Genomic DNA, 26,098 nt, shown 5'->3' with positions numbered 1-26,098 from the left:
GCTTTCTCTGTCAAAAAAAAAGAAAAGAATACATGACTATGCTGTGTGTGTGTGGGGCACACGTACACATCTATTCCCTTACCAGAGTCTAATACAAGAGAGAGAGAGAGAGGCTCTCCTTACTCAGACCCATCTTTCTGCAAAGCCAGTTCCTAAATATGAATCTTAAAGTGAAAAGACCAAAACAATTTAGGACAGAGCATCTTTGGTACTGAATCATGGAACGCCTAAAAATAAAATGAGGGAAAGCATCAATGGTTCATCGGGATGGTTATGCTACCAAAATTGTCACTTCGATTTTTTTTTCTTTTTTGTCCCACTATCCTCGTTATAGGCTATAGGTGGAGACCTAATGACATGATCCAATTAAAAAGAAAAAAGAAAAATTAATCATAACAATGAGTTCGCTTGGATTACAAGTTACATACATTAGATTGCATAGCAATGTGTATAACTGTTATACCATCGTGCTTTTGTTTGTGGGAGGTGGATATGGGTCAGTCCAGCAATGATCATTCTTCACTGCCTCATCCCATCTCTTCTGGAAAATCTCTAGCTCACTGTAAGACTGTTTTCTAACCTGTGCAGCACCAGCCAACTTCAGAAAGAGAGAAACAAGAAACCAATAAACTTCTATGAAGAAAACTTAAGACTGACCTCAGACCTCTCACTTTTTGGAAGGGAGACATCTGGAGCCTGCAAACATGATTACTATCACATTTAATTTCAATTTTCACCAAATTAACTGGAAAGCTAGAGTGCAGTTTCTAATGGAAAACAAACCGGCGAGGCTAAATGTGTGAGAGTTTCCGACTGAGAAGAGTGACCCCATCTTCTTTGCAATGGCTGAATATTCATAATAATGTGGTCTACATCAGTCACAGGAATTACAGAGCTATTTTCAATGGAAACCAGTTGCAAGAGACCAACTTCTTCAATCTTCTCTATGCAACTGGAATATAGCAATAACCACATGCATGTCTGGGTGATTCATCTTTTCCAATGCTTTGAAACCTCCCAATTGGTTAACAAATGAATATGTAACCAATACTTTGAAACATTCCAGGTGGCTAACTTGGTTGCTGCCAGGAAGTTTCTTCAAGCTGTATAACATGCAGCATTTCAAAAACTAATGATACAAACAGCCATGGAAATAGGCCAAACAGGCCACCAAAGTCCATTAGTGGTTCCTTCCACGTTATGCAAGTTGGCAAATGGCTCTTTCAGCTTGAAAGTTGATAATGGGCAAGGGAGACTTCCCAAACTAAAGACTAACTTTGGCCTAACGCCAGTAATTAGCTCCTGACAGTAAAAAATCAACAGTTGTCACGTGCATTGTAAAAACCAGTTATAAAAAAAAAAAAATTTTAAAAAGATCGGACCCGGATCCAACCCGTGCCAGCCCCTCGAAAACCCTTTTCGAGGGGACTGGCAGCCTGCAGGGGGAGGGGAGCCTCCGGCGACACAGGGGGCGGGCCCTGTGTGCGCCCCCTCCCTATTAAAAGACGAGAGGGGAGGGCCTAAGAGCCTCCCCCGACCCCCCCGACTCTCTCTCATCTCTCGTCTCTCTCCCCTCTGCTCTCTCTTCCCCCGACTCCATCTCTCTCTCTCTCTTTGCATCGCCGGCCAACTCCCCTTCACGGCACCACGTCCTCCTCCCCAGCGAGCTCCCTCCTCGGTAACCACCTCCCCGGTGCCCTCCCTTCTCTCCGGCAGCCGCAGGTGAGCCCCCTCCCTCGCTGTCTCCTCTCCTGTTACGGCAGGCAGGGGCCAAAGGCCCCTGCGACTCTCCCCCCCCCCCCCCTTTTTTTTGTTTTTCCCTTTCCACGTAGGGGCCGATGGCCCCTACCCTCTTCCTTAAGAGAGGAGGTAGGCTTTGGCTCCTACCTCACCCCTCGGAAACAAAGCAGGGGCCATTTGGCCCCTGCCCCTCTTTTAACCGACAAGGGCCAGAGGCCCCTGTCTCTTTTTCTGTCGAGCAAGGGCTCGGCAGGGGCCTTTGGCCCCTGCACTCCCCTACCTCTTCTCCTTTTGAGCCGCAGGGGGGCCTTTGGCCCCTGCGCTCCCTTCTCCCTACTCGTTCCATTGGTAGGGGCCATCGGCCCCTCCTCCTTTCTTTTAAAAAGGCTGGCAGGAGCCGAAGGCTCCTGCCCCTCCTTTTAAAAACCCAGCAAGGGCCTCGAAGGCCCTAGCTCCTCCTTTTAAAGACTTAGCAGGGGCCTTTCCCCTCTTACTATTATCACGGCAGGGGCCGATGGCCCCTGCCCTCCTTTAGATATCTAGCAGGGGCTGATGGCCCCTGCACCCATCTCCTTTTAATGGCATGGGTCATTGGACCCTACCCTGTTCTCTTTCGTAACGGTAGGGGCCGATGACCCCTGCATTGAGTTGCGGAGAAACCGAGCTTTCTCCCTACCTATATTCATTTTATACATGCTAAACTACGTACTTTTGCAGTGTTACGCAACGGAGCTCGTTCGCGCTCCGCGAACTAAACCGACGATCACTTACGTTCGTAGACGGCTTCATTCTCGCAATACTCCAAGGTAGGAGAAGTTGCACAAGGACTTAAATAATTAAATCAAGCTTAAATAATTGATGATCGAAAGGACTTAATGATATATTTATATACTTATATATATATAAGTACACTTTTAAATCAAGGATGCGGTTTCGCGATCCTTGTCCTTTGCTTTCGCATTTCAGTTTGCCGTCGCGCTTTGCGCCCAGGCTTTTACTTTCGTATTTACTGCTTATTGTCTTTTAATTCAAGGACGCAGTTTCGCGGTCCTTGTCCTTTGCTTACGCACTTTCTGTTTCTGTTGCCGTCGCGCTTTGCGCCCAGGCTTTTGCTTTCATAGTTACTATTTACTGTCTTTTAATTCAAGGACGCGGTTTCGCGATCCTTGTCCCTTGCTTTCGCAGTTCCTGTTTGCCGTCGCGCTTCGCGCCCAGGCATTTCCTTTTCGCATTATTATCTTTTGTTTCTTTTCTTTGCCATAGACTCAGTGTATTCGAGAGGTATACCTATTCCTCTTTCCACCCGATATGTTTTGGGAAAACCCTTGATCTGGGGCAAGACCAAGTTGTTGGGTGATAGGTTCCTTTGTGAAACCCATTTACCAAAACTAGTGCCGTGACTTACATAGCACCCAGACACTGCATCATCGGATGTCAGATTCGAGAAAATCACATGCCTTATGTTGGCAAGATTGTGTGTGGTTTCAAAAGATTTGATATGTTAAAATAGTTAAAAAAAAAAACATTATATCTTTGCGAAACGCACTCCCGAGGCTCCTATTAAGGACCTGTATCCCTTTTCTCGTAAGTGTACTTCTTAAACATGCGAGACATGTTAGTACTACGACGATTGGATGAGAGAGTCTTATGACCTCGATTAATGCTTAGTGCAAGTTGTTGAAAACACATATAAGAATGTGATCACCTTCATAGGCAAGATGCTCGTTTCGGTCTAATGGACCAGAGCATGAAGAATGAGGCAACGGCTAAGAAACCCTGTCGCGCTCAATTCAACCTTGCTTCGTCAAGAGAGAGGACGAAGGGTACCAACTCCGATGGACAGTCCATTTATGGCTTTCAAAAAGGGCAAAAGACCCATTTTTCCCCAGTCATCGGAGGTTAGGGGGGAGGGATAGGGGCTACATAAGTTAGCCTAACACTTCTGCAGAAGTTGAATGCATCCCTATCAGGCCTTGGGGACTTACTCTCTCGACCATCGGTCGTCTCCATAGGAATAGGATTCAGTCAGACAACTGAGGTATATTAAAATACTTAACATAATGAACACTCGGCTTGGACTCGACTGTCTCGACTCACGTGCCATGTATGTACCCGCATGGCTGGTTATCAAGTAATAACTAAAATGAGCATGCACACCCTTTTCAGTTTGTTGTACTTAGCTTATTCCTCCAGTCTATCTGCTTAGTTTGCTCGTTATTACCTACTGCATAAATTATCTATGCCTAATTTAGTTCTTTCTGTCTTTGTACTCTCCTGCTAGTTTTTCGCAAAACTAACCCATCTCATGGGTACAGGTGACGATTAGGTGCATCAGGCGATGGCGCGACTACGAGATGATTGAAGGATCCACTGTTTCTGCTCGTAGTGCTTCTCCTGGACATTTTTGGTTTTTGATACAGTTTTCCCTTGAGGAAACCCAAATTTTGTACAAACTTGATACTCTCTTTGAATAGAAGGAATGGGTTCCTAAGTATGATTACAGATCGTCTATGGTAAATCTTTGTTTTCTCGCTAACGTGCCCAAAGTTGTCAAACCTGTCCTTTTTCTTTTAAAAGAAATCGTTTTCGCTGATTTAGAAATAAACTCTGTAAAGAAAAGGAATTTTCCAACTATTTCAAGGAATTTATAAGGTTCAGAATTTTGGGGCGTTACAACTTGGTATCAGAGTAGATCGAAACAGTGATTCTTGGTCATCGAGCATCCGCATCGCGCTGTAAGTAAATTAATTTCTCTTTTTTTTTTTATACTATTAGACTAGAGTATACCTTACATGAATATGTGGAGTTTTTCTTGTTTAAAGAAAATGAACCCTCCGAATGGTGAGAGATTGGGACGCAAAAGAGGCGCAAGAAGAACGCGTTGTCGTTCTGTAAGGGGCAGAAGTTCTGTGGTAGGAAGACTTGAGCGTTCAACTACCGGTTCAGATCATTGGACCAACAGGCCGCCCTCTCCCACTTTTGCAGATTCATGGGGCTTTACGCTTCCAGATGCCTACCAAGCACCGCTAGCCGCGACATGGGCAGCAGTGCACTTTCGGGAAGGAAGTCGTATACCGAACCATGTCCTAGTTAATCGGCACACTTCTCTGGAATCCTCTGAAGCAGAATCCCCTGGCAAGCCCAGATAGGGTGCGATTTCTGTGGTGAAGAAAGACATACGATAGAAGGGCGACTGCAGCACAAGATCTGCATGACACAGCATCCTCAGTCCAGGGTACTTATGACACATCATCGTGTGATGGACAAATATTACCCTTAGAGAGTGCTCAGGACGTCGCTCCACCCACTCATATGCCTTCCCCCAACTCACCAATATACACACCAACCCCAGACTCACCACAGTACATATCAGATACTCCGGTAAACTCTCCGGCTTCACCGCTGTACATATCGGATTCCCCGGTATACACACCAGCTCCACCGCAGTACATACCGGATTCTCCGGTGTACACTTCGGCTTCGCCGCCCTATGCACCGGATGCCTCGCCACATTACTCCCCCACTACTCCTCTTCACGGGCAAGGAGTCCCAAATGAGGATTTGCATCCTTTTCCCCCTCTGAGCGGGTTAAGGCGCACGGGTATCGCAAGAGAGTACTTGAGGAAGTACTCTCATCATCCCTAAAGGATATTAAACTCGTTGGTTTTTGTACCCGTGAACAATTTTTGCTTTAACTTTTTGTAAGTACCCTCTTATACCAGCACTGCTGGGCTTTTGTAATCTCTATTACTCGGAAATACGATAAACTTTTTTATATCATTCTTCTCCTTCAAGTATTGACTTGTGTATCATTTGGTTATTTTAAGCATGATTCGAGGGTCGAACGAGGGTTCATCTGACGAATGGTTAGATCAGCGGGGATTCATCATGGATTCCTTAAGCGCATTGGCTAGCGCCATGCGAAATCAAGCACACAACCAAGTACCTACCCCAGAACCAAGCCACCCTGCGGCAGTATCATATGAAAAGTTCTTAAAGCTCGATCCTCCAACCTTCACAGGCAAGCCCGACCCCGATGCAACTGAAAACTGGATTTTGGAAGTAGAGCGAGTTTTCCAAGTTTTGGTAGTCCCAGAAGACAAGAAGACTCTTTATGGTACTTTCAGACTTTTGGGTGCCGCCCGTCATTGGTGGGACACGACTCGGAACATACAGTTCCCGACAGACTCGTTTATTTCTTGAGAGACTTTCAAGAAGGCTTTCTTGGAGAACTATTTTCCTCCTCATGCGAGGGAGAGGAAAAAGGTGGAGTTCTTGGAACTTTGCCAAGGCACGTCAAGTCTGGTAGACTACATCTCTAGGTTCCAGGAGTTGGAGCGTCATTGCCCCAACTTATTTGCTGATGATCGGGAGCGGGCGGGGAAATTCATCCGCGGATTAAAGGAAGGACTCCGACCAAGGGTCCTAAACAGCATGCCATCAACTCTCTCCGCAGCTGTTGCTGCAGCCACTCTCCTGACCGAGGATTGGGAGCGCTCCAAGAGCACCCAAAGCAAGAAGCCACCCGTTGCGGGTAACGATCAAAAGAGATATCCCTCTGGCGGTCAAACCAAGCGACCGCCCTCTTTCATAAACAAGGTAGGTGGAAGAAAGCCATATCCTCCTTCCAAACGTCAGCGTCCTCAGGGCAACCCTCCCGCCCGGCAGCAGGCGGGCGATGTCTGCCCCAAATGCGGACGACCTCACCCTGGGCAAGCATGCCCTCTTCTTACAGGCGGATGCCTGTACTGTGGCAAGATGGGCCACTTTGCACGCGAGTGCCGCAAGAAGGCGGCTGACGACCTCAGAAGGAATAGTGGAGCACCTCTGCTCCCCCGACCACCGCCGCAACCGCAACAACAGCAACATTCTTATCAGGCGCAACAACCACAGTCCAGCGGCCAGAAGAAAGCACCAGGACGCGTTTACACTGCCACGGTCGAACAGCTGACCAAGGGCGAGCTCGTGCAAGGTACCATCTTGATTGCTAACCAAGCAGCTTTCGTACTCTTTGATTGCGATGCCACTCATTCTTTTATTTCTGTAAAATTTGCTGAACTCTTGCACGTACCTATAAGTTCGTTAGATAATGCTCTCAACGTCTATAACCCGATTGGGAAGAGCACTATTTGTGCGACCTATGTGCCAGCTTTGGACGTAGTCTTGGCAGATCGACATTATCCGGCCTGCACTATCCTTCTAGATATGACCGAATTTGACGTCATCCTAGGCATGGATTGGCTGCACAAGTATCATGCCAAAATCTTTTGCCATGAAAGCAAAATTGTGTTATCTTCACTAGGGATGCCTAAGGTGGAATTCAAGTTCGTGAAGGCGGTCAGTGCAAGCAAGATGATTTCTTCGCTAAAGGCACAACATTACCTGAGAAGGGGATGCACTGCCTTTTTAGTCAGTGTCGTTCAGTCCGAGCCGACGCTAGTTTCGATTAGAGATCTGGAGGTGGTTCAGGATTTTCCAGACGTCTTCCCAGAGGAGCTGCCAGGACTTCCCCCACCACGAGAGATTGAATTCAGCATCGAATTGTTACCAGGTACTGCGCCGATTTCTAAAGCTCCATACCGTATGGCGCCAGCCGAGCTCGAGGAACTTAGAAGCAGCTTCAGGAGTTGATGGATTTAGGATTCATTCGCCCCAGTGTCTCGCCTTGGGGAGCTCTTGTTTTATTCATTAAAAAGAAGGATAGATCATTGCGGTTGTGCATCGACTATCGAATGCTCAACCAGGCCACGATAAAGAATAAATATCCGTTACCGCGTATCGAAGATTTGTTCGATCAACTGCGGAATGCCAAGATTTTCTCAAAGATCGACCTTAGGTCAGGATACCATCAACTCAGAATTAAGGGAGATGATATCTCTAAGACGGCTTTTCAAACCAGGTATGGGCATTTCGAGTTTACTGTCATGCCTGTCGGACTCACCAACGCTCCTGCAACCTTCATGGACCTCATGAACCGTGTGTTTAAACCCTTTTTAGACACCTTCATCATCGTGTTCATTGATGACATCCTGGTGTACTCAGAGACCTGGGATCAACATCGCGAACACCTGATCATCATTTTGGAAACCTTGCGGAAGGAGCGTTTGTTTGCTAAATTCTCTAAAAGTGAGTTTTGGCTCAAGGAGGTTATGTTTTTGGGACATGTTATATCCGAGAAAGGCGTATCCGTAGATCCTGCAAAGGTGGAGGCCGTACTAAGCTGGCAGCAACCGAGGAATGTTCGTGACATCAGAAGCTTCCTTGGATTAGCTGGATATTATCGAAGATTTATCCAAGATTTTTCCAAACTCTCCCTGCCTATGACAAAGCTACTAAAGAAGGAGGCTAAGTTCGTGTGGGACGATTCGTGCGAAAACAATTTTCAGTTGCTGAAGGAACGACTTACTACCGCTCCTATCTTGGCCTTGCCTTCAGAACAATGCGGCTTCGTGATTTTTACTGACGCTTCCGGGACAGGCTTGGGCTGCGTCCTTATACAGAATGGTAAGGTAATCGCCTACGCATCGCGTCAACTTAAGATTCATGAGAAGAATTATCCGACTCATGACTTGGAATTAGCGGCTGTGGTGTTCGCATTAAAGATTTGGCGACACTACTTGTACGGGGAACAATTCGAGGCTTTTACGGATCATAAGAGCCTCAAGTATTTGTTTTCACAGAAGGAGCTTAGTATGAGGCAACGATGGTGGCTAGAATTTCTCAAGGATTACGATTTCACCCTTTCCTACCATCCAGGAAAGGCGAACGTGGTAGCTGATGCTCTCAGCCGTAAGGCTTCTAGCATTTCTGTCAACCTATTATACGTTGGTTGGAAGTTGATTGAGGATTTGGTTTCATGGAAACCGTTTGCAGTCTCATCAAATTCTATCAGTCTTTCTAATTTGATAGCTCAACCTGAGCTATTAGCCAAGATCCTTGCTGGGCAAAGGACTACTGCACAGTACGAGAAGCTGAAGGCTCGTACACAACAAACCGATACTCCTTTCCGACTTAAGGACGATGGAAGCGTTTGGCTCAAAAATCATCTTTGGGTCCCAAATGATCCCGTTTTGAGAGACGAAATTCTCGTAGAGGCCCATAAATCCAAATATACGATTCACCCGGGAGGCACGAAGATGTTCAAAGACTTGCAGCGCAGATATTGGTGGAGCGGAATGAAGCGAGATGTGGCCGAATACATCTATAAGTGTTTGACTTGCCAGCAGATTAAGATCGAGCATCAACGACCTGGCGGAGTAATGCAGCAAATGGAGATCCCACAATGGAAGTGGGAAGACATCACTATGGACTTTATTGTCGGTTTGCCTAGGACACGAAGAAAGAACAATGCGATTTGGGTGATCGTTGATCGACTCACCAAATCAGCTCATTTCCTTCCTATCCGTATTAGTCAGTCCTTAGACAGTTTGGCGGATCTCTACATTCGTGAGATTGTGAGGTTGCACGGTGTTCCGGTATCTATCATCTCCGATCGTGATCCGAGGTTTACCTCGAGGTTTTGGGGACAACTTCAAATCGCGTTGGGTACGAATTTAAAGTTCAGTACCGCATTTCACCCTCAGACAGACAGACAGTCTGAACGCACAATTCAGACTTTGGAGGACATGCTGCGTGCGTGCATGATGGACTGGAAGGGAGAATGGGATTCTCATACCAGTCTGGCCGAATTTGCATACAATAACAGTTATCACGCTAGCATCGGGATGGCCCCTTACGAGGCCTTGTATGGAAAGCCCTGTCGTTCGCCCCTCTACTGGGATGAGGTTGGCGACCGAAGGATGGAATCTCCTGTAGTGCTACAACACTACACTCAGCAGGTGCAGATGATACGAGAGCGACTCCGTACTGCACAGAGTCGGCAGAAAAGTAACGCGGATCGTCGTCGTCGAGAGCTCACCTTCTCGATAGGAGATATGGTTTTTGTTAAGGTATCTCCCACAAAGAGCGTTTTTCGTTTTGGGAAAAAGGGAAAGCTAAGCCCTAGATTTGTCGGACCGTTCGAGATCCTGGAACGGATTGGTGAAGCAGCGTATCGTGTGGCTTTACCTCCTCAGTACGCTCGGATCCATAATGTTTTTCACGTATCCATGCTTCGGAAATACGCTCACGACCCAACACACATCATCCATTATGATGATGTAGACATTCAGAAGGATTTGTCTTTCGAGGAAAGACCAGTCGAGATCGTTGATCGTCGAGAGCAAGTGCTTAGATCAAAGACGATATCTCTTGTAAAGGTGCGCTGGAAGCACCATGGAATAGAGGAATGTACTTGGGAGCCTCACTCTGCTATTAGGGAGAAATACCCTGACTTGTACCTTGATCATTAAGTTCAATTTAATTTCGATGACGAAATTATTTTAAGGAGGGTTGGATGTAAAAACCAGTTATAAAAAAAAAATTTAAAAAACAAGATCGGACCCAGGTCGGGTCCAGATCCGACCCGGATCCAACCCGTGTCAGCCCCTCGAAAACCCTTTTCGAGGGGACTGGCAGCCCGTAGGGGGAGGGGAGCCTCCGGGGACACAGGGGGCGGGCCCTGTGTGCGCCCTCTCCCTATTAAAAGACGAGAGGGGAGAGGGGAGGGCCTAACGAGCCTCCCTCGACCCCCCGTCTCTCTCTCTCATCTCTCGTCTCTCTCCCCTCTGCTCTCTCTTCCCCCGACTCCATCTCTCTCTCTCTTTGCATCGCCGGCCAACTCCTCCTTTTAAAGACTTAGCAGGGGCCAAAGGCCCCTGCCCCTCTTACTATTATCACGGCAGGTGGCCCCTGCCCTCCTTTAGATATCCGGCAGGGGCCGATGGCCCCTGCACCCATCTCCTTTTAATGGCATGGGTCATTGGACCCTACCCCGTTCTCTTTCGTAACGGTAGGGGCCGATGACCCCTGCATTGAGTTGCGGAGAAACCGAGCTTTCTCCCTACCTATATTCATTTTATACATGCTAAACTACGTACTTTTGCAGTGTTACGCAACGGAGCCCGTTCGCGCCCCGCGAACTAAACCGATGATCACTTACGTTCGTAGACGACTTCATTCTCGCAATACTCCAAGGTAGGACAAGTTGCACAAGGACTTAAATAATTAAATCAAGCTTAAATAATTGATGATCGAAGGGACTTAATGATATATTTATATACTTATATGTATATAAGTACACTTTTAAATCAAGGATGCGGTTTCGCGATCCTTGTCCTTTGCTTTCGCATTTCAGTTTGCCGTCGCGCTTTGCGCCCAGGCTTTTACTTTCGTATTTACTGCTTATTGTCTTTTAATTCAAGGATGCGGTTTCGCGGTCCTTGTCCTTTGCTTACGCACTTTCTGTTTCTGTTGCCGTCGTGCTTTGCGCCCAGGCTTTTGCTTTCATAGTTACTATTTACTGTCTTTTAATTCAAGGACGCGGTTTCGCGATCCTTGTCCCTTGCTTTCGCAGTTCCTGTTTGCCGTCGTGCTTCGCGCCCAGGCACTTCCTTTTCGCATTATTATCTTTTGTTTCTTTTCCTTGCCATAGACTCAGTGTATTCGAGAGGTATACCTATTGCTCTTTCCACCCGATATGTTTTGGGAAAACCCTTGATCTGGGGCAAGACCAAGTTGTTGGGTGATAGGTTCCTTTGTGAAACCCATTTACCAAAACCAGTGTCGTGACTTACATAGCACCCAGACACTGCATCATCGGATGTCAGATTCGAGAAAATCACATGCCTTATGTTGGCAAGATTGTGTGTGGTTTCGAAAGATTTGATATGTTAAAATAGTTTTTAAAAAAAACATTATATCTTTGCGAAACACACTCCCGAGGCTCCTATTAAGGACTTGTATCCCTTTTCTCGTAAGTGTACTTCTTAAACATGCGAGACATGTTAGTACTACGACGATTGGATGAGAGAGTCTTATGACCTCGATTAATGCTTAGTGCAGGTTGTTGAAAACACATATAAGAATGGGATCGTCTTCATAGGCAAGATGCTTGTTTCGGTCTAATGGACCAGAGCATGAAGAATAAGGCAACGGCTAAGAAACCCCGTCGCGCTCAATTTAACCTTTGCTTCGTCAAGAGAGAGGACGAAGGGTACCAACTCCGATGGACAGTCCATTTATGGCTTTCAAAAAGGGCAAAAGACCCGTTTTTCCCCAGTCATCAGAGGTTAGGGGGGAGGGATAGGGGCTACATAAGTTAGCCTAACACTTCTGCAGAAGTTGGATGCATCCCTATCAGGCCTTGAGGACTTACTCTCTTGACCATCGGTCGTCTCCATAGGAATAGGATTCAGTCAGACAACCGAGGTATATTAAAATACTTAACATAATGAACAATCGGCTTGGACTCGACTGTCTCGACTCACGTGCCATGTATGTACCCGCATGGCCGGTTATCAAGTAATAACTAAAATGAGCATGCACACCCTTTTCAGTTTGTTGTACTTAGCTTATTCCTCCAATCTATCTGCTTAGTTTGCTTGTTACTACCTGCTGCATAAATTATCTATGCCTAATTTATTTCTTTCTGTCTTTGTACTCTCCTGCTAGTTTTTCGCAAAACTAACCCATCTCATGGGTACAGGTGACGATTAGGTGTATCAGGCGATGGCGCGACTGCGAGATGATTGAAGGATCCACTGTTTCTGCTCGTAGTGCTTCTCCTGGACATTTTTGGTTTTTGATACGGTTTTCCCTTGAGGAAACCCAAATTTTGTACAAACTTGATACTCTCTTTGAATAGAAGGAATGGGTTCCTAAGTATGATTACAGATTGTCCATGGTAAATCTTTGTTTTCTCGCTAACGTGCCCAAAGTTGTCAAACCTGTCATTTTTCTTTTAAAAGAAATCGTTTCCGCTGATTTAGAAATAAACTCTGTAAAGAAAAGGAATTTTCCAACTATTTCAAGGAATTTATAAGGTTCGAAATTTTGGTGCGTTACATGAATACTTCAATTTGGCCCCCGTACCGTGTCTCCTTATATATTAGTCATATTGAACATTAAAATGGACATATCCCCATATTCACAACTGTATCCATGTGACATAGGTCAACAGTGGCATGAACCTTTGTGTTGTCTGTTTGCATCATGCAAAGTAACATTATGATTTTCAATGTAATCAGGTTAATTTTCTTACCTTGTTTGCATCCAAATGGCCAAGTGTAGGCATACCAAGATGAACAACATATTCACTGTCGACTATCCCCACATTTTTACTCCTTTGACCCTATTTGAAGGCGTGTTTAGATTGCAATACCAGCAATAAGAGTGCTAAAGAAATTGATGGTTAAGAATCCCCACCTGTGCATAGTAACCAAGCTTCATGTCCAGGCCCCATGCATGAATCAAGTCATTCTGCAGAGCAATATGCAAAGGATGATGCTAATGATCTCTTTTAGTGCAAGGACATTTGCCCAAAGTGTGCATAATACAATAAAATTAGGGACTAAAATGAGTAAAAACTGCCCAAAGAGAACAACTAAATATCAAACATGTGTGAGAGTTGGCACTATAATGCAATAACGGAAAAAAACAGCACTTCAAGCAAATAACCCTTGAAACCAGGTTTCATTACATAAGTTCCAATACGCTTGTATGATATGAGTGAAAAGAACAGGAATTCAAGTAAATAATCCATGAAACCAGGTTTCATCACAACTTTCCAATAAATTTGTTAACTAATAATCTAAACATGATATAGTCAATAAGATTGTGTTGGTCCTATCAATAGCAAACAATAAAACCCACTACAAATGCTGCACCTGGATCATGTACCATGCACAGCGCCAGGCAGCTCTTGAGAACACAGGGGCCATCATCTCTACCCAACTGCAATATGAGATAAAGAACTGAGCCATAGTATTGCTGAACAAAAGGATCATGAATCCAGAAAACCAACGGTAGAATACTCATGTAAGCTGATAATCCGATCAAGATGTCATTTTTTGGATCTTTGAATATTCACCTAATCTCAAGCCCTAATAATTTCAATAAAGTGGCTTTTAATAATTAAATTATAGGTCCTTTTTCTTCAATTATTGAAATTTAGCTACCTTGGAGATATAAGTGTGACATCATATCGAAGATTTCAGAAGGAGAACATGGATTCTAAATTTGCCTCGTTCATGCATTTTTGAAACATTTTATTCATTGAAGGAAAATACTTACTGTTTGGAAAACCGGGTTTTGGGCGAAAACCAGGTTTTGGCCCAAACCCGGATAAATGACACCCCCCGGCCCTCCTCTCAGGTTTTAACCTGGTTTATTGGGAGGGATTATTCCCCACCACCCTTTGCCTCTTCCCACCATAGTTGGCAAACCCAGCGAGTCGAATCCAGAATTTCCCGAGTCAACTTGGATCGGACCCCAACTGGATCATGATTCAGGACTGCCGATTATAATTTTTTATCATGTATTTTATGACTTTAATGCACAATTCTTATATAAAGTCACTTGTTATGAAGAATCTAGTATTGTTCAATGAAAAAAGTTAATAATCATGTATAATTACATGTTTTTGTAACTTAGCTATTGACAGCTTGAAGTTTAGTTATTTTCATGTGCTTACACTATAAAATAAAGAGTCCTGACTCGTCCGAGTCACTGAGTCAACCCGCTGACTCGCGAGTCAAAGATTGGATAATCCGAGCCCAAGTCACGAGTTTGCCAACTATGCTTCACACACACACACAAACCCTCACAGCCATGGGATACTCTCCCACTCTACAGCATGGCTGGCCATTTCTGGCCGGTGACCAACCGAAAATTGGTTTCCTTTTTCTTTTTCCCGTTTGTTTTTTTGTTCATGGCTGGCCGGGAAACAACTGGGCATGGTTTCTTTTGTTTTAGGTTTTTTTTTTACCATGGCCAGCAATTTTCTGGCCAGTGGCTGGCCGAAAAATGGCCAGCCTTATTTTTCTTTTTTTTAGTTTTTGGTGGCGAAAATCCTGAAAACCAGGTTTTGGCCATCCAAACAGCCATTTCTAGTTGGGTTTTGGCAAATCTGGTTGTCCCAAACCGGGTTTTTGCAAACCAGGGTTTGCCCCGTCATCCAAACAGGGCTTCAAGGGCAGGAAAAATAGGTTTTCCATGTAAACATGTCATTTTGCTGGATCTGCTTTTTGAGGTCAATCATTTGAATTAAAAGAAGAAGGCACTAAACCAAGCATTTCATGATCCCTGCTTATTGTGTTTATATATTATCCTTTCTAATATCTTAGAATTCCAGCCCTAGAACAAAATTTAGATAATCAAACACAACCATACCCAGTACATGGTGGTGCAGTACTATTCTTATAGCATCTCACGCTACCGCGGAATTTGTATGTTCTTCTGTAATACAGAAAAAGTATGCATCAATATAATGAGTAAAATAGATTAGGTAAGAATATCATCACCTTATCAACATACCCAAAACTTACAATTTTCAAGAAGGCATTTCACAAACTCACATGTGAATTCTTGATTTTATTGTACGCACAGTAATTCTATGGTGCACCTCTGACCTAGTCGGATCCAATGTTGGCTGAGATATTTCTAGCCCTTCATCCTCGACAATAGACAAATAGCTGCCATGATTTCAAGGAGCCTTTTAATGTCAGTTTTTATATAAAATTCAAATGATCATTACTGAAAGCTTTCAAGCTTGCCTAGACACCCTCAAACAACAAGAAATCCATTCCGCCGGCAAAGATGATTCATGTTTCATACCAACATTTCATGTTTCATGTGTGCGTAAGACAACCTTAACCACACAGCCTAAAGTTCCTTCACGTGGCTAACAAGGCATACCTTACGTCTGACACAAGTTAAAATTAGGCATTTTGGAAAATCTCAGACAAATTTGGAACTAGTTCACATTTATTAAAAAAATCACCTAAAAACATTATCAATAAAGAAAATAGGAAAAAAAAGAGAAATGTACGCATTCAGCAAAAATGCTAATATAACTAACAATTCTTCTTCACATGGTTTGAGAAAGTTTTAATTGACCATGATAAATTATTTTATTATAAAACATTCAAAAGTATCAAAGCAGTAACATCTAAAAAATCAGTCTGTATGCTATGGCTGATCAGAGCTGTAACTTCACAAGGAACTTGAAACTATCAAGAACATATTTGTAGACATGAGTACACCAAACAAAGACAAAAGGCATGGAAACTGTCAAAGATTATTGTGGAAAAGAAATCATGCACGCTAATCTAAAAATAACATTTATAGACCTTCAATATATAAATATTTGGATATATTTACTGCAGTAAATGGACCCAAAGTTTGTGACATTGGTCAATTTATGAGATTTAACTCTATACAAGATTATAGTCGTTTCCATCAGTAGCTTTTAGACACACAAAGTATGAGGATCAAGCCTCACAACAATTCCAAATGAAATTCAAGAATGTTTGAGTGTAAACACAGAGTGTAAACACACCGTCCAGGATTAAAATGTTCAACACCAAGGTCCTCATCCCAAAGGAAAATATAACTGTATTCAGCAACTATGTCTGGATGCAAGAAACGCTTGGCATACCACCTATACAGACCAAAAAAAAGTAAGAAACTAAAATATCTAAGAAAATTATTGTACTATTTACAAAGCATAAGCTAAAACAAAAGGCTGTAATGCACAATGCCCCATATGAAAACAAGGGCAGATCCAACCGTATTTGTGAATAAACTATCATGACCAGAAAACAACCATTTAGTTTGGCTAATTGCAGAGACATGCAATATGCTATCAGTCCATGGAAGATCCCTCCACTGATCGACGACGCCATCATAGTGGAAGAGCATAACTGTGAAGTTGCTTGGAGGAAACTGACATTTAAAGTAGAACCAATTATATTAGGAAGTTATCATGCCAACCTTGGGTAAAGAAAAAAAAAGAGTTGAAACCTTAACAGAACATTTGACTTGCACCTTCTTAACAATATGATTAACATTTTCTTTCTGCTTTATACCAACTGGAATTGCTAGTAAACTTTTCTTAGCTTTTTCCTTTCTTTTCATCTGAATGCAGACAAATTCCAATGTCAGTGAACTCTGAAGCTCTAACAGTACAGAAATAGGTAGAAAAAAGAAATATAGCAAAATAAAAAAATGCAATTCCAAGTACTGGCTTAGAGAGAACATTTAGAACAGAATTTAATGACAAGCAATATATAGATGTAATTTTGGTATGACATTTAAGAAGTTTGATGAATAATTGGTTATCGCATATTGAAGTCTATGTATTATGTTGTTTTACATTAAGTAATGTAATTCCCCTTTGTATCAGGACCTAACAGATATAATTTGGGGGTAATTTAGGAAGTTCATTAATTTCATTTGTTTGTACACAAGGGGGGACGACCCCTTTATTACTCTTGAGAGGATACCCTCTCATTATCGACTTTATTGAATTCAAGCCCACAATAACTTGTGTGCTTCACTCTCATCTTCTCCTTTGTGCCCCATGTGAAATAACTTAACCCTAGACCAGATTTGAGTTTCAACATGGTATCAGAGCCTAAGAATCGACTCAAGAAGGATTAGAGAAGGAAGAACTAGAGCTGGTGTTCGTGGGTTGGCTGCCAAGCTAACGTCATCTTATGGAGAGGTGAGTCATACAGTCACCTCAAGTTATCAAAGATTTGAATTGGGGGTTTGTTAGTGTGTGATTTTAGAAAGCTTTTGAATAAAAGATCATAATCATTGGAGCAGTGTGGGATTTGTTATGATTTTTCTCAGATTTTTTCTGAAATAGCAATGAACAGTGTTTTTGTTTTGATTTTTGTGCCTATTCTGATCTTATCTGTAGGCTTTGTGGTTTGGGTTTTGTTCCATTTTGGTCGGTAGACAAGAAAATTGGGCAAGGCACTATTAACTCACTCAAGAGTTGAGGAGCATGCGCCAAGGGAGCAAGTGGATTGAAGAATTTTATTTGGAATGCAGAGAATCTAGGATGCTCTTGCTCATATGGAGGGTCAGAAGAAGTGTGAGAAAAATACTAAGTGTGAATCTTGTACATCATGTCAAACATATCTGGGGCTTCTTGATCAGCACAACGAAACTGACAGAGTTATTAAGTTCCTTATGGCTCTTAGACTTGAGTTTGATGGAACAAGGAGTACTATTCTGCATTGCTCCCACTTACCATCTGTGACCCAAATCATTGCAGAATTAATTACAGAAGAGACTAAGATAAAGTCTCTTGGAGTATATCCATCTGGGGATAATGTTATGGTTGTGCCTAGGTAGATAAGTGGCAGATTTGGAGGCAGAGGTGGTGGTAAGACAGGAGGGTGAGGAGATTTGGGGTTTGGTGGAAGAGGTGACCTTAGTTTTGTTCAGTACAGTTATTGTAAGAACTTTGGGCATATGAAAAATTATTGCCCCGTTCTTAAGAAAAAGAGACCGAGCATATGCAGCTTCTTCTGAGAATGAAGGTATAATATCCAATTATAAGCATTTAGTTGGCCTATCACTTGCTAGTAGTGAGGCATTAGGTGGTGGGAAGCTTGAGTGGCTAGAACAAGTTCAACATAAGATTCAACAGCAGATCCAGCAATTGCAATTGTAGCTTCTTGCTTAGTGAGCCATTATCCCCTCTTATTTGTTCACTCCTGCCTCATCATCTGGTACTGTTTTCTCAGGTATCTTAAGTTATTCCTCTGTATTAGAATGTGGAATATGGTATGGATATGGATTCGATAAAGGATCCATATCCATTCACGAGTTTTACTTTAGTTGTATTATATTGTAACATGTGTTACTTATAAGGGGCACTTTTGTCCTTGTAAAAGATCATTGTAACCCTATTAAGACTAATAAAGCACTAGTGCAGCAACTAAGAAAGTTTAGGGCTGCCGATTTCTCAAGAAGAGCTCTCTCTCTCTCTCTCACGTGTTTTCTCATGGTATCAGAGCACGCTGTATTTCTGGGCGAAAAAGGACTTTCCTCAGGAACGTGAAAAGCCAAGATCTGCTGTAGCAAAAGCCGAGTTCTTCTCATTCCTTTCAGAACTCGTGAATCTGGCGAGTCCTCCTCGTTCCTTTCAGAACTCGTGAATTGGTCTTCTTCAGCGACGTGAATTAGTTCACGTGAATCAGGTTCCGACTTCCTATTCCCCTATTCCTTTTTTGTCATCGTCGGTCACATGATTTGTCCCCTTCACCTTTTCCTTTTTCAGCAATGAATAACTATCTATATTGCAGATTTGCAATACATTCAGATTTGTTGTCTGTGTTCCAACTAATCTGAAATAAATTCAGATTTTCACTCGTTTACTGTGTTACACCCTGTTTCACGCACAACAGTTTTTTTCCCCTTTTATAGTTCTTCTTATTACTTGTGACTTCATCTTCTTTTCTTGATTCACACACAGCAACTGCAGGTCACTTCTTCTTCATTCATTCACAGTTTACACAAAAGGCTGAGTTCATCTTCTTTTCCTAATTCACACACAGCAACTGTTGTAGCTTTTCTTATTACTCGTGACTTCATCTTCTTTTCTTGATTCACACACAGCAACTGCAAGTCACTTCTTCTTCTTCATTCATTCACAGTTTACACAAAAGGTTGAGTTCATCTTCTTTTCCTAATTCACACACAACAACTGTTGTAGTTTTTCTTATTACTCGTGACTTCATCTTCTTTCCTTGATTCACACACATCAACTGCAGTTCATTTCTTCTGGTACCAATTTCTGTCATTGATCATAAGCTGCATCATTTTATGATAGCAGTCCAGATTGTTTCTGTCATAAGCTGCGTCACTTTATTCTTTGTTTTTCAGCCACATTTTTGTCATAAGCCTACAAATGGATGCTTCAGGCAATTCTGGTCTTTCCTCCAATTTTCTGGGGCAGCTAGTTTCAGAAAAACTGAATGCAAATAACTATTTGACTTGGAAAAGGCAGATTACCCCTTTTATTCGCAGTCAAGATCTTTCAGGTCACTTGGATGGCTCCACTCAAATGCCTCCGGAATTTGTCACAACCGAAGCAAAAGGGGATGGAGAAATGTCAAGCACCATTCGCAATCCTGTATTTATTGCTTGGATGAAACGTGATCAGGCTCTCGTCGCGTATATCACTTCCACATTGTCGCAAGAAGTTTTGGTTTCTATCCCTGATGATTGCACATCTAAAGTATTGTGGGAAACTTTAGCTCAAACCTACTCTCAGATATCAGAGGCTAAGGTGTTGTTTCTCAAGCGTGAATTTCAACTTTTAAAGAAGGGAGCAATGACCATTATTGAATTTTTAAATCAAGTCAAAAGCATCACAGATCAATTATCCATTGTTGGATATCCAGTGCCCGATAAAGAAAAGGTGCAACAAACACTGAATGCCCTGGGATCAGAATATCATGTACTTGTCACCTCTTTATTATGCTTGCCTTCGTTGCCCAGTTTTGAGGAATTACGTGCTAAACTCTTCCAATACGAGATGTCTTTAAAAAGCATATCTGATGCTTCAGCAGGGCAATCATCTACGCATGAGATTCTTGTCACAGGGACGTTTGCTGATCGTGCACGAGGAGGGCGTGGCAGAGGCAAGGGAAATCCAATCCAGGGTGGACGTGGGATACTACCTACACCAAATTCTAATGCCAATTTTTCAAAGAATGTTCCCACATGCTATCAGTGCAACAAGCGAGGTCATATCAAGGCCAACTGCTGGTTCAACCCACAAAATCAGAATAGAATGCAAAACACCAGAAATGTTGGTATATCAGGAACTGCAGGTACATTTCGAGTCAGTGAAGATGCTAAGGATCTCCTTCTATCTACTATGGTCAACTTGAATCTGAAGCAAAATGATGATGGAATATGGTATGTTGACTCTGGGGCAGCAACCCATGTCACTGGTAGTGCAGGTAAGTTCTCTACTCTGACTCCCTATTTTGGAAAATCTAATATTGTAACCGAAGATGGGACTCACCACCCTATTTCAAACATAGGCAATGTCGTCATTCCTTTGTCTAAGTCATCTATTCCTTTATCTGATGTTGTTCATGCACCAAATATAAAGAAAAATATTGTATCTGTTTCCAAGCTTGTTGATTCTACCAATTCTTCTGTGGAATTTACTCCTACTTCTGTCTTTGTCAAGGATCTTCAAACGAAGGAGATGTTCGCTAAAGGAGAGCGACGTGGAGACATGTATGTCTTTAATAAATGTTGAGAATAGGTGGTTTTAAGTAAAGTCATTTTATATTAAGATGCTATTTGTATTTTTGCTTTTATAATGGGGCTTTATTGTAATTATGCTTTTAAGCCTCTCTCTATTTAACATAGAGAGAGGCCCTAATAACATATCGGATTCTCTTTTTCTTGTGCAGTCGTCTCTCTCTCTCTCTCTCTCTCTCTCTTCTCTCTCTATCTAGGGCTCGGTTCATCTTCTACATGGTATCAGAGCCTAGCCGATCGTGGGAGCGTGATCGAGTGTGATCAAAGCACAGTCGATCGTGGAGGCTTTCTTGATCGTGATCAAACTTCGATCCAATGAATATTTTTTCCAATCAGGTCAGCGATTTAAAAATTTTTTAAGATCTGATGACAGATCTGGGTATGCTGCTGGTCGTGGATGCTTGCTGTGGGTTTCATAGCTCCTCGTTTTTTATTCTCGTGACTACCTACTGCCTAGTTGGTAGTTCCTGCCGTGACTTTGCAAATGTTTGATTGTTGTTGGTGAGTTCTCATGATTCTCGTGACTACCTACGCTGGGAGTTTGATTGCTGTTGGTGACTCTGAAAATGATTGGTTGTAATTTCGCTGTGAGTTCTCGTGACTACCTACGCTGGGAGTTTGATTGTTGTTGGGAGTTTGATTGTTGTTGGTGATTCTGCACATGGTTGGGGCCCTATTTTTTTTTCGCGTGAGATCTTGATATCGTGGACATGGGTACAGTTTGCACTGAACCACGTTAGTTTCTGTGTGTTACTATCTTTGCTTTCTAATCTGCAATGAATGTTTGAAAGAGATCAGTGCTTCTATTTCAGTCGTGATACTCTGATTTTTGGGCCCTGAGTTGGTTTTATCGTGATTTCATGTCGTGACTTCCAGTTTTTTTTTAGAAACAGCAATCCAACTCTTAGTGGTGTTGCTCATGAGTGAAAAATGACTGATTATCGAGCTGTATATGTCTGGGGAGCTGCCCCTGTAATGAAAAGAGGTGGAAGCACCAATAGAGCAAAAGTCACTCTTTAAGAGTGACCACTAGAGCCAAGAACACAAACACCGAATGTGCACACACAAAACTCTCAAATATAGAAAATGACTTAAAGTCATAAGTTGGATATTATTGAAGAAAGGAAGAGAAGGGTGAAAAACCCATGCTACAAGAGGAGAACACCTCCTCTATTTATAGAGGAGGGAGGCTCAAAGAAGGGACCACAAGGGGGCTCCCTTGTAGTCGTTGGGAGCCCCAACGGTCAGAAATCTGACCGTTGGGGCCCCAACGACTACAAGAGTGGGGCCCCTTGTGGTCATCCAAAAGTAAAAAAATAAAAAGAAAAAAAATAAAAAAGGAAAAAGGAAAAAAGAAAAAGGTAAAAATAAAAAGTACATTGGCTGTTTTACAAGAATACCCCTATCGGGTATTTCACTAAAAGAGAATATGTATATATATACATATATGTATATATATACTTATATATATACGGATGTATATATATATAAGTATATGTATATATATATATATACATATTTTAACATGCCCCCTCAAACTTTATGGGGAGAAGACCGAAAGTTTGCTAAGGAGAAACATAAATCGTGGAGTTGGGAGCGCCTTGGTGAAGAAGTCAGCTAGTTGATACTCTGAAGTAACATATGGTAATGAGATAGTCCCTCTGAGGTATTCGTCTCGAACATAATGGCAATCCATTTCGATATGCTTGGTCCGCTCATGAAAGGTGTGATCGCTGGCAATGTATATCGCACTTTTGTTATCATAGCAGAGCTTAGTGGGAGTGAAAATGGGGACGCCCATGTCAGCAAGGAGACTTCTGAGCCATACGATTTCCATAGTTGTCATTGCCATGGCCCGATATTCAGCTTCAGTGGATGACAGTGAAACCTTCTGTTGCTTCTTGCATCTCCACGAAATGAGGGATTCACCTAAAAAAATACAAAGACCCATTATTGAGATACGATCATTGGGATTTCCTCCCCAGTCAGCATCAGTAAAAGCAGTTAAGTCAAGAGATGAGGAAGAGGATAAGAAGAGTCCCTTGGATATAGTATTTTTGATATATCGCACAATTCTCATTACGGCTGCCATATGAACCGAAGTAGGTGTATGCTGAAACTGGCTTGCTGCATGAACCGCATGAGCTATGTCTGGACGTGTGATGGATAGATAGGTGAGAGATCCGATTAATTGACGGTAGGGGGTTGGATCCTCAATAAGAACACCATCTTCAAGTCTCAGTTTTGCATTAATAACTTCGGGAGTCTCAACTTTTTTTTCATCAGATATTCCTGATTTGGTACAAATTTCTGCAGCTAATTTCATTTGAGATAGGATGTATCCTCGCGGGGAATAAGCCACTTCAATCCCTAAAAAATATCTCAAATAACCAAGGTCAGACATATCAAAAGTTTCTTTTAACATAGACTTTACATCATTTACTCCCTTTTTGTCATTCCCAGTAATGATCATATCATCAACATACAGTAAAAGCATAATAATTGAGTCACCTGTCCTTTTAACAAAAAGAGCAGTGTTGGTATAGCAAGAAGAAAATCCTAAATTGATTAATACGTTACTAAACCTATCATACCAAGCTTTAGGAGCTTGCTTAAGTCCATATAAAGCCTTTTTTAATTTCAAAATTTTTCCATTTAAATTCATACCTGGAGGCGGTTCCATATAAACTTCTTCATTTAAATTACCATTCAAAAAGGCATTTTTGACATCAAGTTGAAAGATCGACCATTTTTTAACCGAGGCTATAGCAATAAGAGCTCAAACACTAGTCATTCGAGCAACTGGGGCAAAAGTTTCAGCATAATCTACCCCATACTCTTGGGCATATCCCTTGGCTACCAACCTAGCCTTATATCTTTCCAATGAACCATCACTTTTAGTTTTTACTTTAAAAACCCATCTACATCTAATGAGTTTCTTGCCATTGGGAGGATCAATGATTTCCCAAGTTTGTGCCTTTTTAAGAGCATTAAGTTCTAGTTCCATAGCTTCATTCCAATGAGCATATTGCTTAGCATCATTTTAATGAGATGGTTCATGAAAGGAGTGAAGAGCAAGTAGGCATGCTCAAAAGTTAGGAGAAAATGAATCATAAGAAACAAATCTATTTGGTATTTTGGAAATCCGATTTGATCTTCTTTGAGAGGTCTCTTCGATTGACTCACTTTGGGAAAAATTTTCAAGGGCACAAGGAGGATTTCTTTCATTCCTTCTAGAGTAGACTTGAATTTGTCTTGAAACATTTTCTTCTAAGTTTTGATCATCACTTGGATGTTCAAAATGATCTTCACTAAGGGATTCACTAGGATCAATATGATCATCTATGATGTTTTCTTTAGGCAACAAGTCAAATAGAAAGGAATAATCAATATTTTCATTTGGTTGGTGCGAAAAACCATTTTCCTCTTCAAGGAATGTGACATCTTTAGAGATATAAAGTTTGTTTTTAAGTATGTCAAAACATCGATAACCTTTTTGTTTTTCGCCATATCCCAAAAAGATACATTCAATAGCCCTAGGAGAAAGTTTATCATTTTTGTGAGTTAGAACAAAACATTTACATCCAAAAATTCTTAGTCTTTTATAATCGGGAGACATATTGTAAAGTTTTTCAAATGGAGAAAGATTTTTCAAAGAGGATGAAGGAGTTCTATTGATAAGATATATAGAGGTTAGAACCGCTTCGGCCCAAAAGGATTTTGGAATATTTCTTGAAATTAATAACGTTCTTGTAGTTTCTATTATGTGTCTATGCTTTCTTTCCGCAAGACCATTTTGTTGCGGAGTGTTGGGGCAAGAACGTTGGTGACAAATTCCATTTTCTTTTAAATAGCTTTGAAAATCATTGGTTCGCCTCCCGAATCGGACCTAAGAATAGATAGATTTCCCAAAAATTGATTTTTGACCATTGCATGAAATTCTTTAAAGAAGGAGAAAACTTTGGATTTGCGACTTAGGAAGTAAATCCACGTGAATCGAGTGAAGTCATCAATAAAGACCACGTAATACGAAAAACCTCCTTTAGACAAAATAGGGGAAGGTCCCCACACATCGGAATGAATAAGTTCAAATGGCCGAGTGGTAAAGTAACTTCTTTGAGGAAATGGAGTAGCTTTAGATTTCCCAAAAATGCAATCTTTACAAGTCATGTGATTGTCTTTACAAGTATTGTTCAAAAACGGAAAAAGAGACATTTTTACAAAATTTGGATGGCCAAGTCTCTCATGCCATATTCCAATACTTTTGTCTTTTACAAGATTGCAAAATGACTTAGATGGAAGAGTCAAAAAATCCATAAAGTAGAGGTCACCCCTTCTATAGCCTTGCCCAATCAGCTTCCCTGACTGGAGATCCTGCACGGTGCAATCTTTAGGTGAGAAAGAGACTTGGCATCCATGATCGGTGATTTGAGACACGGGAAAAAGGTTTAAATTAATTTTAGGAACGATTCTTACTTTAGGAACGAAAAAGTTTTTAAAATCAAGTGTTCCAATACTTTCAATTTTTAATGATGTACCATCGACCGTTGAAACACAAGAGGATATGTGTTCGGAAAAAACATTTGAAAGAGAGTTTTTATGAGATGTCATATGAAAAGAAGCACTGGAGTCTAGTATCCACATACCTGGAGGTGATGAAGAGTAGGCGATGGCGGCTCCGGATGTTGAAGGAGAAGTCTTGAGAAGATGTTGGAGAACTTCGGAGATGTGATTTAGAGTTTCTTTGATATCTCCTTCTTTGGTACTTTCTTCCTTCTTTGGAGAATTTTCCCCAACCGCGGCTACCTTTCCTTTGAGCTTTGGACAAACCGGTCTAATGTGTCCTGGTTCATTACAATAATGGCATATTATTCCCTTTCTAGGCCCATTAGTATTTTTGTTAAAATGGGGAGGTCTATATGCTTTAACATTCGATCCGGGCCTAGTAACGGCCAAAACTTCATCACTCTTAATGCTCAAGCCAAGTCGAGTTTCTTCTTGACATATCTTGGCAAGAGCATCTTCAATAGGTAGGGCTTTGCTTCTATGGAGAAGAGATGCCCTTACTTGTTCAAATTCCGGGCGAAGACCATGAAGAAATTGAAAAAAATGTTCCTTTTCAATTTGTTCCCTTCTTAATTCAATATCTTTCGGAGCCACCCACTTAGGCTCAAGAAGA

General features: G+C 42.0%; 1 protein-coding gene across 1 annotated transcript in view; it reads right to left on the bottom strand.

Annotated features, from left to right (window-relative positions):
- Window positions 1-374: 374 nt before the first annotated feature.
- Window positions 375-26,098, bottom strand: part of LOC149811507 (uncharacterized) — a 54,230-nt gene continuing 28,506 nt past the window's right edge. Inside the window, exons 5-14 of the mRNA XM_089993418.1 lie at window positions 16,666-16,755; window positions 16,445-16,563; window positions 16,178-16,279; window positions 15,195-15,311; window positions 15,010-15,075; window positions 13,506-13,572; window positions 13,045-13,098; window positions 12,881-12,970; window positions 658-696; window positions 375-580 (exon numbers count right to left, since the gene is read on the bottom strand). Of these exons, the coding sequence (XP_089849544.1) occupies window positions 458-580; window positions 658-696; window positions 12,881-12,970; window positions 13,045-13,098; window positions 13,506-13,572; window positions 15,010-15,075; window positions 15,195-15,311; window positions 16,178-16,279; window positions 16,445-16,563; window positions 16,666-16,755 (867 nt within the window). The 3' untranslated portion in view covers window positions 375-457. The remainder of the gene's footprint in view (window positions 581-657; window positions 697-12,880; window positions 12,971-13,044; window positions 13,099-13,505; window positions 13,573-15,009; window positions 15,076-15,194; window positions 15,312-16,177; window positions 16,280-16,444; window positions 16,564-16,665; window positions 16,756-26,098) is intronic.

The sequence above is a fragment of the Nuphar pumila genome, chromosome 17, assembly GCF_984573655.1.
Source record: "Nuphar pumila chromosome 17, dmNupPumi1.hap1.1, whole genome shotgun sequence".
NCBI lineage: Eukaryota > Viridiplantae > Streptophyta > Magnoliopsida > Nymphaeales > Nymphaeaceae > Nuphar > Nuphar pumila.
This window is presented reverse-complemented; position numbering and strand designations above follow the sequence as displayed.